Source organism: Moschus berezovskii, chromosome X, assembly GCF_049115385.1.
Source record: "Moschus berezovskii isolate FMDL1 chromosome X, NW_MosBer_1.0, whole genome shotgun sequence".
Taxonomy (NCBI): Eukaryota; Metazoa; Chordata; class Mammalia; order Artiodactyla; family Moschidae; genus Moschus; species Moschus berezovskii.
The window spans coordinates 74,168,199-74,183,787 of record NC_142488.1 but is presented as its reverse complement, the minus strand read 5'-3'; the positions used below and the strand labels follow the sequence as shown (position 1 = coordinate 74,183,787).

At 37.0% G+C, this 15,589-nt stretch overlaps 1 protein-coding gene across 4 annotated transcripts in view; it reads left to right on the top strand.

Annotated features, from left to right (window-relative positions):
• The first annotated feature begins 6,097 nt into the window (after positions 1–6,097).
• Positions 6,098–15,589, top strand: part of POF1B (POF1B actin binding protein) — a 105,256-nt gene continuing 95,764 nt past the window's right edge. The window contains exons 1-2 of one of the 4 annotated variants that reach the window (XM_055393432.2): positions 6,098–6,175; positions 6,299–6,623. In XM_055393432.2, the coding sequence (XP_055249407.1) occupies positions 6,339–6,623 (285 nt within the window). In that variant the 5' untranslated portion in view covers positions 6,098–6,175; positions 6,299–6,338. Of the gene's footprint in view, positions 6,176–6,238; positions 6,624–15,589 lie in introns of those variants that run through there. The other 3 variants (XM_088833764.1, XM_055393431.2, XM_055393433.2) reach the window with 3 other exon arrangements.

Sequence of the window (15,589 nt, the reverse complement as noted above, 5' to 3'; positions counted from 1 at the left end):
TTAGGCTTCTCTGTAACTGTGTCATCTGACATTTCCCCACTTCTGATGTTTTCCCTTTTCTCAAGTCAGACCTGTTTCATATGATACTTTCTACTATAGGCAGATTTATATCTGCAAAGCCATGGCAAGCCCTTTCTTTATCCCAAGCCAAATCTAGAGCATAAAATTAAGAACTCCCATTTATTGTGTAGCTACTAGGTACCAGACAGCATGCTAAACACTTTACATGCATTTTATCTAATCTACACTACAAGCCAGTTGTTAGGGGATATTATCCATTTCATTAAGAATCATAAAAATTAAGAAAAGTAACAATTTTCCAGGCCATGGAGCTAAAATGTGATGGAGTAAAAATTTAAATCCCGGTCTGTCTGACTGCTAAGCTATGCTTGCTCATTGATACTATACCACTTAGCCTGCAATATTCTCTTTTTATTAAAATGAAAATATTCTTAATATCAAGACATCTTAGCTATAATTAATGTACTACACTGTAGTTTATTCTCATCCTACCTTCTTCACATATATAGAACAATGTGACCCTTACCCAAGGTTGTAGCTCACCTCTATGTCACTCACTCCTGAAGTGTTTACAATTTCTTATCCAATGCACAGGAAGTCTCATCTCTCTGGCACTACCACCTTCTTTTTTTGTCCAAGCCTGTCCCCAACACACTGATATAATTCAAGGATTTTCAAACTGTATTGTGCAACAGAATCACCAGAAAAAGTGAAAGTGAAAGTCACTCAGTAGTGTCCAACTCTTTGTGACCCCGTGGACTGTAGACTGCTGCCAAACTTCTCTGTCCATGGAATTCTCCAGGCAAGAATATTGGATTGGGTAGTCATTCCCTTCTCCAAGGGGTTTTCCCAACGCAGGGATCACACCCGGGTCTCCAGAACTGTAGGCAGAGTTTTTACCATCTGAGCCACCAGGGAGGCCCAGAATCACCAGAAGTTCTTGTTAAACAGATTGTTGGGCCGTACTCCTAGAGTCTCTGATTCAGTAGATGTGGGGTGGGGTCAATGTATGGCAAAAACCACTGCAGTATTTTAAAGTAATTAGCCTCCAATTAAAATAAATAAATTAAAAAAAAAAGAATTTCCATTTCTAAAAATTCTGCCAGTGAAGCTGCTGCTTCTGGGTTCAAGTATCACTGTGATATAGTTATATGACTGATCAAATGGTCTTTGGATGTTTTCATGATATTGTAGAATTATAAGCTAGTTATGAATTCCCACTTAATGAGCTTAGCTTGAAACATATGGAAGGAAAAAGTCTGAAGAGCACTGGTCACTAAAGTTATTCCACACAAAATGTATTTCATCACCAACAAAACTTGAAAATTTCTGTGCATCATTGATTCATTAAAAAGATTACAGGGTCCATTAGCTTGTGAAAGGCTATAAGAATTATGTCAGTAAAGTGAAAGTGAAAGTCACTCAGTCATGTCACTCTTTGAGACCCTTGTATACAGTCCACGGAATTATCCAGGCCAGAATACTGGAGTGTGTAGCAGTTCCCTTCTCTAGGGTATCTTCTCAACCCAGGGATTGAAAGGAGGTCTCCCATACTACAGGTGAATTCTCTACCAGCTGAGCTACAGAGAAGCCAATGTCAGTAAGGCTACTTCTCAAATTATAGTTAACCAAGTGTATTATTTCTCTTCATCCTGTTCATGACACTAATTGTCTCTATGTTCATGCTGTTCGCACTGTTTGCTGAACCCAGGGGAGACAAAGTGCAGGCTAAGAGGCTGGAAGGAGAATTGAGGAGCCGTAGGAACTGCAGACACATTTATCCTCTCCTGGTTGGCAGGGCAACCATTACACAACCTCTCTTTTGGCTGACCCAACAGCCGTAGCAGCAGCCATAGGAGGCATAACATAACCTCATATAACATAATCATGATGTCACTCCAATGTAACCCCAATGGAGCAGTAGCCAGTGTTTTCATGGTGAAGATCATACAGACGTACCACACAAAACAGCTTGTGGTTAGGAGAGTACCTAGTAACGTGCATGCACAGTTCTATAAGTGACCTTAGCTGTTACATAAACATTATTTACAAAATGTGGGGCAAGAGCAGGAGGCTGTGGGGTGAGAGAGCCTGATCACACTATCTTGGCTAATTTGCTTTTTCCCTACATCAGGTATTTCTTAGACTTACTTGGTCATAAAACACTTTTCCAGATATAACACAGTAGACTAGTGTTATTTAGGACACAGTTTGAGAAATGCTCCTCTAAAGTAATCTTTTTTACAGGAAAGGTCAGGTATCCCTGGGGGTCTGCCAGAATTATAGAAGTTTGGTGCCTGTTCAGCAGCATTCAAATCATACAGAGGAGTTATTTATTCTGTCTTGAATCCAAGTCTGATTTTCTCTAGTGTGGCTCTTGGAACATTGGAATTAGTTAGTTCTGAACAAAAGTATGCACACTTAAAATTTACTTATGGACAGAGACTCAGATATCATAGTAGAAGATATCAAGGGGGTTTCGAGGACTGACTATCTCTATTATAAGTATGTACATCATCAGACACTTGATAATCTGATATAGACTTTTGACTTGATGTCAGACAAAACTATTCAGTATGTAAACTTCACCATTCATTTTTTAAAAATCAAGAAAATGATTTTTCATATCTGATATTCTGAAATATTGCTTAGTCTAAAGTTTCCCAACAGCAGTTAAGAACTGAAAGTTCTGTCAGAGGGTGGAAAGGAGTTCTGCTGACTCAAGTGACTTGGACCCATTTAGTAAAACATAGGTGCTTTCCCACAATCATCTCATTACCTTGTCATTTACCTTCCTCTGACCATTGTTCATTGACCCTTTCTTTATGAACATAGTTATATACATAAAAACTCCACTGATGAAGCTGATTAAACTCATTTGGTGTTAAATTTATAATTAGTTTTATTATTTAATATCCTAAGATAGTTCTGTACATCAATTTTGACAAATTACTGAACTATTTTACCTTAATGGTTTTAGGTAGCTAAGCTTTAAAAAAATCAGACCTATAACCTCTTGGGACATTCATACTTGCTTTTCCATGACTACTATTTCACAAAAATCACACCACATAGTCTGTGAATAATATATTTTAAAACTTTATATCTGGGTAGCATATTACAGTTAGCAGGTATTTAAATCTAGTAACAATTTTATGCAGTAGGTAAAATCAGGAAATTTTCAAATGGTTGTCAAAACAGCTTAGTCAAGATGTAAATCACTTTCTTTATTACCAATAATACATAAGGTAGACATTCCCCATCCTTACTCTATCGCTTGCTCTTACCATCAATAGGGGAAGTTTCATTTTCTACTTTTTTATGTCTTTAGTTATTTTTTAAAGAATGAATATATTATTTTTTGAAAAACCTGAAGATTTTTAAAGGCCTGTTAGAACCAAATTAGCTTCTAAGGGGAAATCGAATCCATCATGATAAATGAAGTTTTTTCAGTACTTAATATAAAGCATTTATGTTACTGAGTAATAACTGCTAGAAAGAACTGCTAGAAATATAATTAAGTATTCTCTGAATAAGTCTGCAGCTGAGAATAAGAAATCAACTCTTACTATTTCATCCACTAATGTAAGAAGCATAGCACAGTCATGAAGTTTGTTTAAGTGTCAATTCCTTGGGTTTTCCAGTAGAAAACAGAACAAGTACTGTTATTAAATGGTCAAATATATTTATATGCATTTATTAATCAAAAATAGGTGAGTATTAACATTATATTCACAAAGGAGAAATAAAACAATTGTAGAAGCAGATCAGTGAAGGCACAATGACATCTCAGAGAAGGATCACAAACTTTGGTGAGAATGATTGATAAACCTCTCTGAGGTGAGCAAGTGTGGTCAACATCTGTTTCATACTTGGATGTGGTTTGTCTGCCAGAGAGTGTCTAATTTCCTTTCTTTGTATTAATACTATCCCTGAGCTTCAAGCTCTCTCTTCTTCATACCCAAGTATGTAGAAAACTGATGGATGAGGCTCAGGAATTAAAAGAAGGTGTCAGTTTCACATTAATTTTTGCCAGTTGCATTAAGGTGGTTGCCTCAAAATGCCATATATCCAAGAAATATGGAGGGAAGGTATGGATAAAGGAATTTTTATTTTTCATCTTAATCTCTTACTTTAGTTATTAGAATGCAGATATTAGCAGCACTGGATGCAGACATTAATGGCACTGTGTGTATGTGTTTGTGTGTATTTCAAATTCAGATTTCAACAATCAGAGCTGACAGGATGACCCCACATAATATCCATTCCCCATTCACATATAAAGCTGATTCAAAATGATACTGTTAAAGATATTAAGTTATTGATATGACATTTTACCAGGCTGTTTGGAAGATCATGTGTTTCTAATTAAATTTTTAAGCCTTGAGAAACAGCATTATAATGAACAAGGATTAGATTCGAAAGCTCTACACACAGCATACAAATATAAATGTAAATAAACAATAAATTATTTTAATTATTTTGAAGTTTTTAAGGTCCATTTTCTGCATTTTGCAAACCTCTCCCCTGTAAAAAAACCAAAGATTATTTTTAAATTCACTTATGTACTAATGGTTCAAAACTATTTTATTTTTCCACTTGGAAGATGTACTGGATGCCCAGATACAGAAAATAATTTAAAATTTTACTTAGCAGTATAATATAGTAGCTAAGAGCTTAAAGTTAGCTGTCTGCTCAAATCACAGACTCATTATTTACTTGTAGTTTAACTTTGGGAAGATTTTCAGCTTCTCTGTGTCTCTGCCTCAGTTCCTCCCCTCTAAGCCCTCATACATTTTTGAGGATGAAGATATTCCACATAAAGCTCCTCACATAGTAAGAGTGAATGACAGGTAAATCACTGCCTTTTGTACACTCAGCAGATAAAAATCTGGCTAGCCACCTTGATATTTTCTTCCTCTCCAGAATGGTGGTGGTGTCCTGGGTTCTATGGTATATATACACACTGTGAAGACATCCATTTTACTCAGTGAGAGTATTCTAGAATTCTGTAGTGCTGAAATATCTTGCAAGGCAAAATCTGGTGGATAAGTAGGCAATATGATTGTGATTTTAAGTAGTGATAAATATAAGTGCTAAGGATATTTAAATCTCATTATATCAATTAAGAAAGAAAGAAAGTGAAGTTGCTTAGTCGTGTCCAACTCTTTGCCACCCCACGGACTGTAGCCTACCAGGTACCAAGTTCCTCCATCCAAGGGATTTTCCAGGCAAGAATACTGGAGTGGGTTGCCATTTCCTTCTCCAGGAGATCTTCCTGACCCAGGGATTGAACCCTGGTCTCCTGCATTGTAGGCAGATGCTTTACCGTCTGAGCCACAAGGGAAGTCAATTATATCAATTAAGGTACCTCTAAAGACTTGCAGCTCCCTTAAGAACTAGATATTTAAAAAGCATAAAGTCAGGATACAGTTCTTTGTAAAAATGAAAAGCAATATATAAATGCTAAAATGCAAAGCATTTATGGACTGGTTAGATTTTTCTTGACTGATCTCATCATTTAGACAAATATTCCTCAATTTAAATTAGAAAGCCACATGAGGCCTGGAGCAAATTAAACAGGTCCAAAATTAGAGAGAGTTGCTAGAAGGAAACCCCACAGCAATCCGCCTTAACTGAAATCACCAGCTGGGTTTTAAAAGAATGCAAATTTATCTGGGAAAACTAGTGTGATCCCTATGCTAATATCCCTTATTTTGGTCTGAGACTCTGGAATGGTAATATTCATGCTTGTAATTACTTTTCCTAAGGTTAAGAACCATGGGAAGTCACCTTCAGGTGACTTTTGTGACTTTTTTTCTGTAGTAAATTTTGGCATGGGCATGTCTTTACCTATTTACAGTTCAAGTGAATTTCCAAGACAGTGGAATTTGGATGCTCTGACTTTAGCCCTGAAATTCCACATTCCTGCTCTTCCTCGACTTCCTTAGCCTACTGAGAGGCCTTGTAGCTATCTCCATAGCAGAGCAGGGCCTCTCCTGGCAGGTAAACCTGCCTGGTGATTCCGCCCCTCAGGGGCGTGGCAGTACTATTTCCTGGAGCAATCTCACTGGGGTGGCTCCACTTTGCATTTGCACTCGACTATTTTGCTGCCTTCTCTGCAGCTGCCGGACCTGCTTCTGCTGCTGCTCAGGTAACTCTAGTCTCTTGTTGGCACCAGAATAGGCCACGGTGGTTAATAAAAGGTTTCAACATGTGCCTGCCTGTCTGCTTTCCTGCCCCTTTCTTTCATGATCTCTCTCTGTTTGTTCCTTAGGGAGAGCAATCTGGGGATTACCTTGCAGACCATTGAGAAGATGATGAGCTCAAGCTATTGGAGTGAGGTGAGCAGCAGCAGCTGTGGGACTCAGCAGTCCCCAGAGGTGCTGCCATGCCAGCCCCAGCATTACCACTGCTACCGTCAGTCAAGCCAAGCCCAGCAGCCTCCAGAAAAAAATGTAGTGTACCAGCGAGCGAGGACTTACAGTGGGCCCATGAACAAGGTGGTTCAGGCTTTGGACCCTGTCGGCTCAGGAGAAGTGCTCTCCCCTCTCAAAACTGCCTCCTCCTACCAAAGCTTGGTTTGGAGCGACCATTCCCAGGTATCACAAAGGCAGCTATGTCAAAGAGGGGGAAATCTTGAACTCGTTTATTTTTTTCCTGCTTCTCTGGCTCTGTTCTACAGAATATTATCTCTTGGATCGCACTTTTATATGCAATATAAGATCACCCAAATTCCATCTCCTGGCTGTCCTTTTCTAGTGCTGTAGCCATCTGTTTATCAGTTTACTAATGCTTGTAAATATTTGTTTATCAGTTCCAATGATTTTCACAATCTAACTGAATATAGGATGATTCATTTTTGTGGAATTAGATTGGAATATCTAATCTGAAGTATTCTTTTACTCCTACCATAAAGCAATCCTCAACTTTTTATAAAATAAGTTCTCACTGGTTCACTTCATATGAAAAGTAAACAGCTTTTTAAAAAAATCAAATATGGTGGTGAAGGGAAAATGGTATGTATGGAGTGACAAGCAGTTATTTGTGTTTATCAAATAGTATACTGCTCCAGGATAAGTGACAGACACAAATGTCTATTTGAATTGTTATATGTGTTTAATCTTCTGAAAATGACACACTGGTTCTTGTATAGTCAAGGTGGATAATTTATGTCTTAGTAGAAGGAATATTGAAAGTGAATATAGAATTGAGGAAGGCAAGATATAAGCAGTTGTTATATGAAAGCTAAAAATAGTGGAAGTCTAAGACACCCTTTAAAATAAAATTTGTTTTTAAAGGGGTTGGTTTAGTATCTGTGCTAATAATCTTGCCAATGAATGTGAAAGAATATTGCAAGACAATATATAAATAACAGCTCTATGTCTGTTTTCATCTTTGTCTTTACATTAAATTTGCATGTCTTTAAGCTTTCTGGAAACTTCTGTCCAAACTGAAATTATGCTTCAAGATATAAGTAGTACTGTATCAAAAAGTACAGCTCAAAAAGTAACCATTGGAATGATATCCTATATTGCATTGTTATGCTGATCTGGAATAATATGGATTATTTTCCCCAAAACAACAATTTTAAGTTGGATATGAAGCAACATTTATAAGGGATAAAATAAAGCTGTTTTAAAAAGAATTTTTTAAAGATATAGGTAAATGAACAACTCTAAAGGCCACAATTTTACTGTTTTACTTCACTCCTAGTTTAACTTGAGGGGAAAATTAAGAAGAATAGCCCAAGCATTTACTGGCAATAATTACCTATTTGAGAAAAAATCAAAGGGAAGAAAAATAAAAAGTCAAAACTACTAGTCTGTGATAATAATAATGCAAATGTGCCTTCCAATATTAAGCATTAGGATGTTAATGAACAACTTAGTAGCTGTCACCTATGTTCCTGAAAAGGTTGGAAACAGCAAGTTACCATTATCATGGGTATGCTAAAATTACCCTGACATAATTATTAACTTCTTATCAACTTCCTAGTAAAAGAAAAATAAATAGGAAAAAAATTTAAAGCTGAAATTCGGCAAGTTATAAACATTGACCACAGAACAGCTTTTAGGGTCACACTTTATTGTATACTCCATAGTTCAACTTTCCTTTTAAATAAACCTGGACCATGCTGGTTGAGCTTTTTACAAGAATCACCTTCTTTGTACCAGATATTTGCTAAGTGATCCTCATAGGACTAGCTCCATCCTGAAATGTAGTTCCCCAAAGGAATTTACAAAGAGCCTTAAGGACAGAAAATATCACCACAGAAACTGGGAAAAAAGATTTGAATAGAGGGTGAAATCTGAAGTTATTTATAATTGACAAGAAAGAAAAGGGCTGGGTGAGGAAGAGGGAGGTAAAATTTCAAACCGAGTTACATATCAAAGGGCATTCATAAATCTACTAAAAGATAATTTGGCAAGAAAGCTTTAAGATAGCTGTCACAAAGAATGTGACTAAGAAACTATTATTTTATTTACTTTCTCCCTGTTTAGTGGCAGGATGACATTGTATATGGTAAGACCTAAAATTGACCTGAAATTGCCTCCATGTTAATGAAATGGGTAAGATGTGGTAGCAGCTTTATTATAAACCATGCCTAGCACAAGCAAGAGGAGAAGGAAATGGCAACCCACTCCAGTGTTCTTGTCTGGAGAATCCCAGGGATGGGGGAGCCTGGTGGGCTTCCATCTATGGGGTCGCACAGAGTCGGACACGACTGAAGTGACTTAGCAGCAGCAGCAGCAGCAGCAGCACAAGCAAGAAGTACACATTACTTAATACCTTTTTCATTTTGTTTTATTTTTTAAATTCTCTCCTTAATATGCTATGTTTCAAAGACATTTTGCGTTGGTATATAGCAGTTATTCTGATGCTTGAGTTTGTGACCATGGCAGCTAGGAAAATGGGTTGGTTATCATGAATTCAATTAAACTTTTACTTTTTTAGCATTTTTATGTTTGGATGATATTAAAATAATTCATAAGATTAAATATATATATCATTGCCAGAAGTAAAATATGATCCCTTTGAGAAAGTGAAATGATATTGCGCTGCTTTTCTTTTTTAGTTTGTGTAGTAGACATTTTAGATTTAAACAAATGCTTTGTGCAGCACTTCAGTAGTTTCTATTTCTGGTTTTTTGGCACACGTTTTTCCTTTATTGCTTTCTTATGAACTAAAATAGTGTTTATAGATATATACATTTTAAATTTCTCCAAATATAACGTTGCTTTGTTTCTTGTCTACAATTGATCAGATACATTTTATGATTCTCTCAGTTATTGTTTTGCCTGACAGAATGTTTCTCAGAGAAAATTGAATATAGAAACCAGTTGTGGGTGAAATTATCTAAATTGATGATAAAATTACTAAGTTTATTCATATGAACTCGAAAACTCAGAAGCAGGTATAATCAAGGTCATAGGTGAAGTTTACAACTGAATGTAGTCTTATAAATAAATGGAGTTCTGGAAACTACATGAAACTAAAGAGAACAAAAACCTTTTGGCTCAACCTTTTTAAAGGCTTGAACGTTAAACACCCATCATCAATTCAGAATGAAATACTGCCTCAAATGAACAGCATTGATTTTAATACACGTTGGACATAAATATTTCTCTTCCATTAATTTTAGCTTTTTATGATGTTCAAGATATTTTCCATGCATACAGAGCAGGTCTGTTATGACAGAGAAATTGATCAAAATAAAATATTTTTAATACCCGTCATTCATTGAGCACATATTTATTAAGTGCCTGTTATATAGGAAGCACCATGATTATCTAGATAAATACCCAATTACTTATCTAGGGAGAGTCCATATTGAGGACAGAAAAACATGATCTGGGGGCTTCGTAGGTGGTGCTAGTGTTAAAAAACCTGCTGCCAATGCAGGAGACATAACAGATGTGGGTTTGATCCCTGAGTTGGGAAGATACACTGGAGGAGGGCATGGCAACCCACTCCAGTACTCTTGCCTGGAGAATCTCATGGACAAAGAAGCCTGGCTGGCTACAGTCCATAGGGTCACAAAGAGCCAAACAAGACAGAAGCAAATTTGCATGCATGCATACATAATCTAGTCCGTAGGTGTTCTGTATGTCTATATTTCATGATTTTGTGCTTTAGCCATCAATATTTTACTGAATAGAATGTTTTGATGCAAGGGACCTCTTAGACATTGTGTTATATGGATGACCATTCTTTTAAATTTTAAGCTTGCAACAAAATTTAACTCCAGAAAGCAACCCGGGGAAGAATATGAGTTTATGAATGATCTCTGCTCTCAAAATTATTCAGCTTGGGCTTTTCTTTGTTTACATGATTTTTTTCTTCTTTTTCTTTGGTTACAAAGATTGTGGATAGCTCCTTTACTATGCCAGGATTTCTATATACTATCAGAAAATTTCCCTGTTCTGTGGGGATGGGTGTGTTGTTTTGGTAAATAGTTACTCAAAGGTGTGGTCACTAAAGTGAATGATTGTTCAGGGAAGTAGGTTGCCTGAAAAAGGATTGAGGTCATAGGATAAAAAGCCCTGAGTTTTCAGCTTCGATCATCCCTTTTGTGCTTATAATTAAATGAAGCTATAAAGTAATTAACCCCCAATTAAAATAAATTAAAAAAATGAAACTATAGAAATTGAGTGCAACTAATTGCTAGGTGAAAATGCTCTTGCCAATTGTCTTTTGTTTAGGGGAGGTCTGATAAATTGCTGGGCCTGTTTTCAGTCAATGGCACTAGCAAGCTATAATTGTGTGTGTGTGTGTGAAGGTGGTGGGGGAAGTGGGGAAGGAGGTGAACCTTTCTTTTAACTGTTGTGATTCAAATTTTTTTTCTTGACAATTCTTGGTAAAATAACTGCAAGATTTGCCATGCTCTTAAACCCTATTTAAAAGTGAAAACCTTTCTAAACAAGTATATTTGAGCTAACATTTTCTTCACAACTGAAGCCATCTTAATAGCCATCCCTTTTTGACTTCCAATAGAACAGATACATTTCTAATTCTTAAAAACAAAACATGCACTTCAAAGTGACTGGATACTTTATTTTCTCTCCTAGTTTTTCCTTCAATAAAAGAGAAAGAATCCAAGAATGGGTTTCTTGAGTGAGAGAGTTTCCTTGGAGGGAAGCGGTGAGGGGAAGGAATTCCATTACTCTTATATTCTATAGCTTTCTTTACATGGGAACAGAATCACACATTTTATCCTAAATTTAGCAAGTGTTTGTTTCATCTAAAGAGAGATCATTACAACTTAACCTGTTTCTTTCTGTACAAAGTTCAGAACAGCATCTCAACAATAACCTAATGCAAGTGTTTAACCATATTGCTGGCTTTAAAAGGTTCGAGGTAAAGCATCTCCCATACTATTCAGAACATTTATTCAAATGGCAGTTTGCCTTGGAACATTCTGTCGGCATGAATGTCAGGTGGTTTTTAAAGATACTACCTCTTTTGAAACTGTTCAGTCACCATTATTACAGTCAGTGATTCTCATAGTCATTAAAACTGACAGAAGCACCTATAAGGCTCCCATGGTTTTCTTTCATAGAACAGTGTATTACTTATTAATTTTAAGTAAAGTTTTAAAATTCTAATTAGGCAACATGAAAGAGTTGTGTTCAACAAGTTTCCAAATATTTAGCTAACAAAGTCCTGTACTATGTATGTAATCTTTTTTATTATTTAATTCTCATCCCAACAGTCTTGCTGTCTCTCCTTTATGCATTGCACCAAAGTCTTGAACTATTTGATAAGACCTATCAATAGGAAAATGAAAGCCAATAGGTATTGACTAAAGATGTTTATATTTTGTGGAGCCTAAAGATCAGTCACAGAGAACATTGTGTGGAGAAAAATGCCTGTACCAGTGAATCTATGTGTAATGTCTCAGGGAGTGCTACAAATAAGTAGCTTCCCAACCCAGGGATCTTCCCAACTCAGGGATCGATCCCAGGTCTCCTGCATTGCAGACAGGGGCTTTACCATCTGAGCCACCAGGGAAGCAAGCAGAGTTGTAAAGGGTATCAAATGAGATAACATGTGAAGGTGTCCAGCACAGAGTTGCTGCGGCTGCTGCTAAGTCGCTTCAGTCGTGTCCGACTCTGTGCAACCCATAGACGGCAGCCCACCAGGCTCCCCCATCCCTGGGACTCTCCAGGCAAGAACACTGGAGTGGGTTGCCATTTCCTTCTCCAGTCCAGCACAGAGTTAGCACTTTATAATTCTTTCCATTCATATTATTGATTTATAAAAATATAGCCAACAAAAACCACTAGCTGTACAGATAAAATACAATAATAAATTAAATAATACATGAATAGTCTCATGAATATGAGCTTCCCTGGTGGCTCGGAGAAGGCAATGGCAAGCCACTCCAGTACTCTTGCCTAGAAAATCCCATGGATGGAGGAGCCTGGTGGGCTGAAGTCCATGGGGTCGCTAAGGGTCGGATGCGACTGAGCGACTTCACTTTCATTTTTCACTTTCACACATTGGAGAAGGAAATGGCAACCACTCCAGTGTTCTTGCCTGGAGAATCCCAGGGACGGGGGAGCCTGGTGGGCTTCCGTCTATGGGATCACACAGAATCGGACACGACTGAAGTGACTTAGCAGCAGCAGCAGTAGCAGCTGGTGGCTCGATGGTAAACAGTCTGCCTGCAATGCAGGAAACCTGGGTTTGATCCTTGGGTCAGGACGATCCCCTGGAGAAGAGAATGGCAACCCACTTCAGTATTCTTGCCTGGAGAATCCCATGGATGGAGGAGCCTGATGGGCTACAGTCCATGGGAATGCAAAGAGTTGGACATGACTGACTAAAATTTCATTTTCTTTATATGAATAGACTATAAAGTAAGAGTTCCTTTGACACTGGAAAGATTAGGTAAATACATATGCTTGAAAGGCTTATTAGGGCTCCACCAGCTAAGAAAAACTAATGAGGAAAAGCATTAAATTAGTTTTCTAAAACTCATGGTGTATGATCAAAAGACAAACAGCAGGAATAGATTTATAATGTTTACTGGCATAAGTATCCTTTAGAAAGAGTAATTTGGACGTTCCCAATCTTAGTGTCTTTGAACTTGAATCTTAATATTTGAAATGGGGGTTTTTTGGTGCATGTTGTTTTCTTCTTCCTTTTTAAAATGTAGTGATGCTGAATATTAAAGCTTGCTTGCAGTCTGCCTCTTACCTAATGCTTCTTCTAGAGCTATACTTCCAATAGGGTAAAGAGAAAGAAGAAAGTGTTAGTTGCTCAGTTGTGTCCCACTCTTTGTGACCCCATGAACTAGCCAACCAGGCTCCTGTGTCCATGAAATTCTTCAGGCAAGAAGACTGGAGTGGGTTGCCATTTCCTTCTCCAAGGGAATTCCCTACCCAGGGATCGAACCAGTGTCTCCTGCATTATAGGCAGACTGTCATCTGAGCCACCTGGGATATGTGGTTATTTACATTTAAATTAATTAAAATTAAAACTAATTGTTCAGTTCCTCAGCCACAATGACCATGTTTTAAGTGCTCAACAGCCGCAGGTAGCTAATGACTACCATCTGTACAGCACAGATATAAGGTATTTCCACCACTGCAGAGAGTTCTACTGGACACTGCAGATATATATATTCAAGCTACTCATTTAAATATAGAGATATATCTAAGATTGTCACATTCAAAGAAATTCATGGTGGTGCAGATGTGCCATCAAACTCCTGCCAATGTACCTGATCAACTTTAATAGACACATAGGAATGAAACAGAATATGAAGCCAAGAACTCTCAAAGTATATGTTTAGAAAGACTATTTCAATAGAAGGAGAATTAAATTCATGAACCTTCTTTAAAAGGTGAAATATTTTTATTTATATATGTATATACAGTCATCCTTTGTTATCCAAGGGGGATTGGTACCTGGATCCCCGCTCCAGATACCAAAATCCACAGATGCTCAAATATCTTATATAAAATGGCCTGGTATTTACATATAACCCATGCATAGCATTCCATGTATTTCAAATCACCTTTAGATTTGTATATACAATATAAATGCTATATAAATAGTTGTCAGAACACATCAAATTCAAGTTTTACATTTTGAAGCTTTCCAGATTTTTAATTTTCTAATATTTTCAGTCCTCCATTGGTTGAATTTGCAGATGCAGAAGCCATGGATACAGAGGGCTGACTGTATCTATCTTTTATGTAATTTCCCCAGAACCGTACTTTTTGAGAGACAAATTTTAAAACTTATTTATTTATTTATTTTTTGGTTGCACTGGGTCTTCATTGCTGCGCGCAGGCTTTCTCTAGTTGTGGTGTGTGGGATCTAGAGTGTGGGCTCAGTAGTTGTTGTGCACCAGCCTCATTGCTCCACAGCATGGCATGTGGAATCTTCCCAGACCAGGGACTGACCTGTGTCCTCTACATTGGCAGGCAGATTCCTAACCACTGAACCACCAGGGAAGTCCAGTAAATATTTAAGAAGAGGGAAAAAGATGAAAAAATACCCCCCCACCCCAATCAAAATGCATCTTCCTTTCTTCAGCACTTCATCTGGGTTTCATAGCCTCTCTGGAACTTCCTATCTCCCTTAGTTTATTGAATTAATTTTATTTATTTATTTATTTATTTTTGAATGTTGAATTTTTAATTTTTTTAATTTTTTTACAGTTCATAACTTTTATAAATAAAATAAATTAAATGTACAGTGAATAAGTTCTCTGAAATATTTCAATATTTCTGCAGGTTTAGTAGCATCGTAAAATACATTTCAACTAAAATTCACAAATCTAAAAACCTGTTAGGCATTTTTAGGCGTTTTAAGTTGGAAATGAAGACCAATGTTACATCGTAATATGCCAATTACAAATAGTACTTCAAATAGCAAATACTACAGTTTGTCCCAAACTTTAAAAACTATTCATGAACTCAACACTGAACTATTGATGGCTACGAGAATTGTTTCCTAGCCTTTTTGAAAATTTCAACCCATTTATGTTTAAGGTAATTATTGATAAGTACGATCCCGTAGCCATTTTCTTTATTGCTTTGGGTTCAAGTTTATACACTCTTTCTGTGTTACCTGTCTATAGAAGATCCTTTAGCATTTGTTGGAGAGCTGGTTTGGTGATGCTGAATTCCCTCAGCTTTTGCTTGTCTGTAAAGCTTTTGATTTCTCCTTCATATTTGAATGAGATCCTTGCTGGGTATAGTAATCTGGGCTGTAGGGTATTTTCTTTCATCACTTTAAGTATGTCTTGCCACTCCCTTCTGGCCTGAAGAGTTTCTGTTGAAAGATCAGCTGTTATCCTTATGGGAATCCCCTTATGTGTTATTTGCTGCTTTTCCCTTGCTGCTTTTAATATTTGTTCTTTGTGTTTGATCTTTGTTAATTTGATTAATATGTGTCTTGGAGTATTTCGCCTTGGGTTTATCCTGTTGAGGACTCTCTGGGTTTCTTGGACTTGGGTGATTATTTCTTTCCCCATTTTAGGGAAGTTTTCAACTATTATCTCCTCAAGTATTCTCTCATGGTCTTTCTTTTTGTCTTCTTCTTCTGG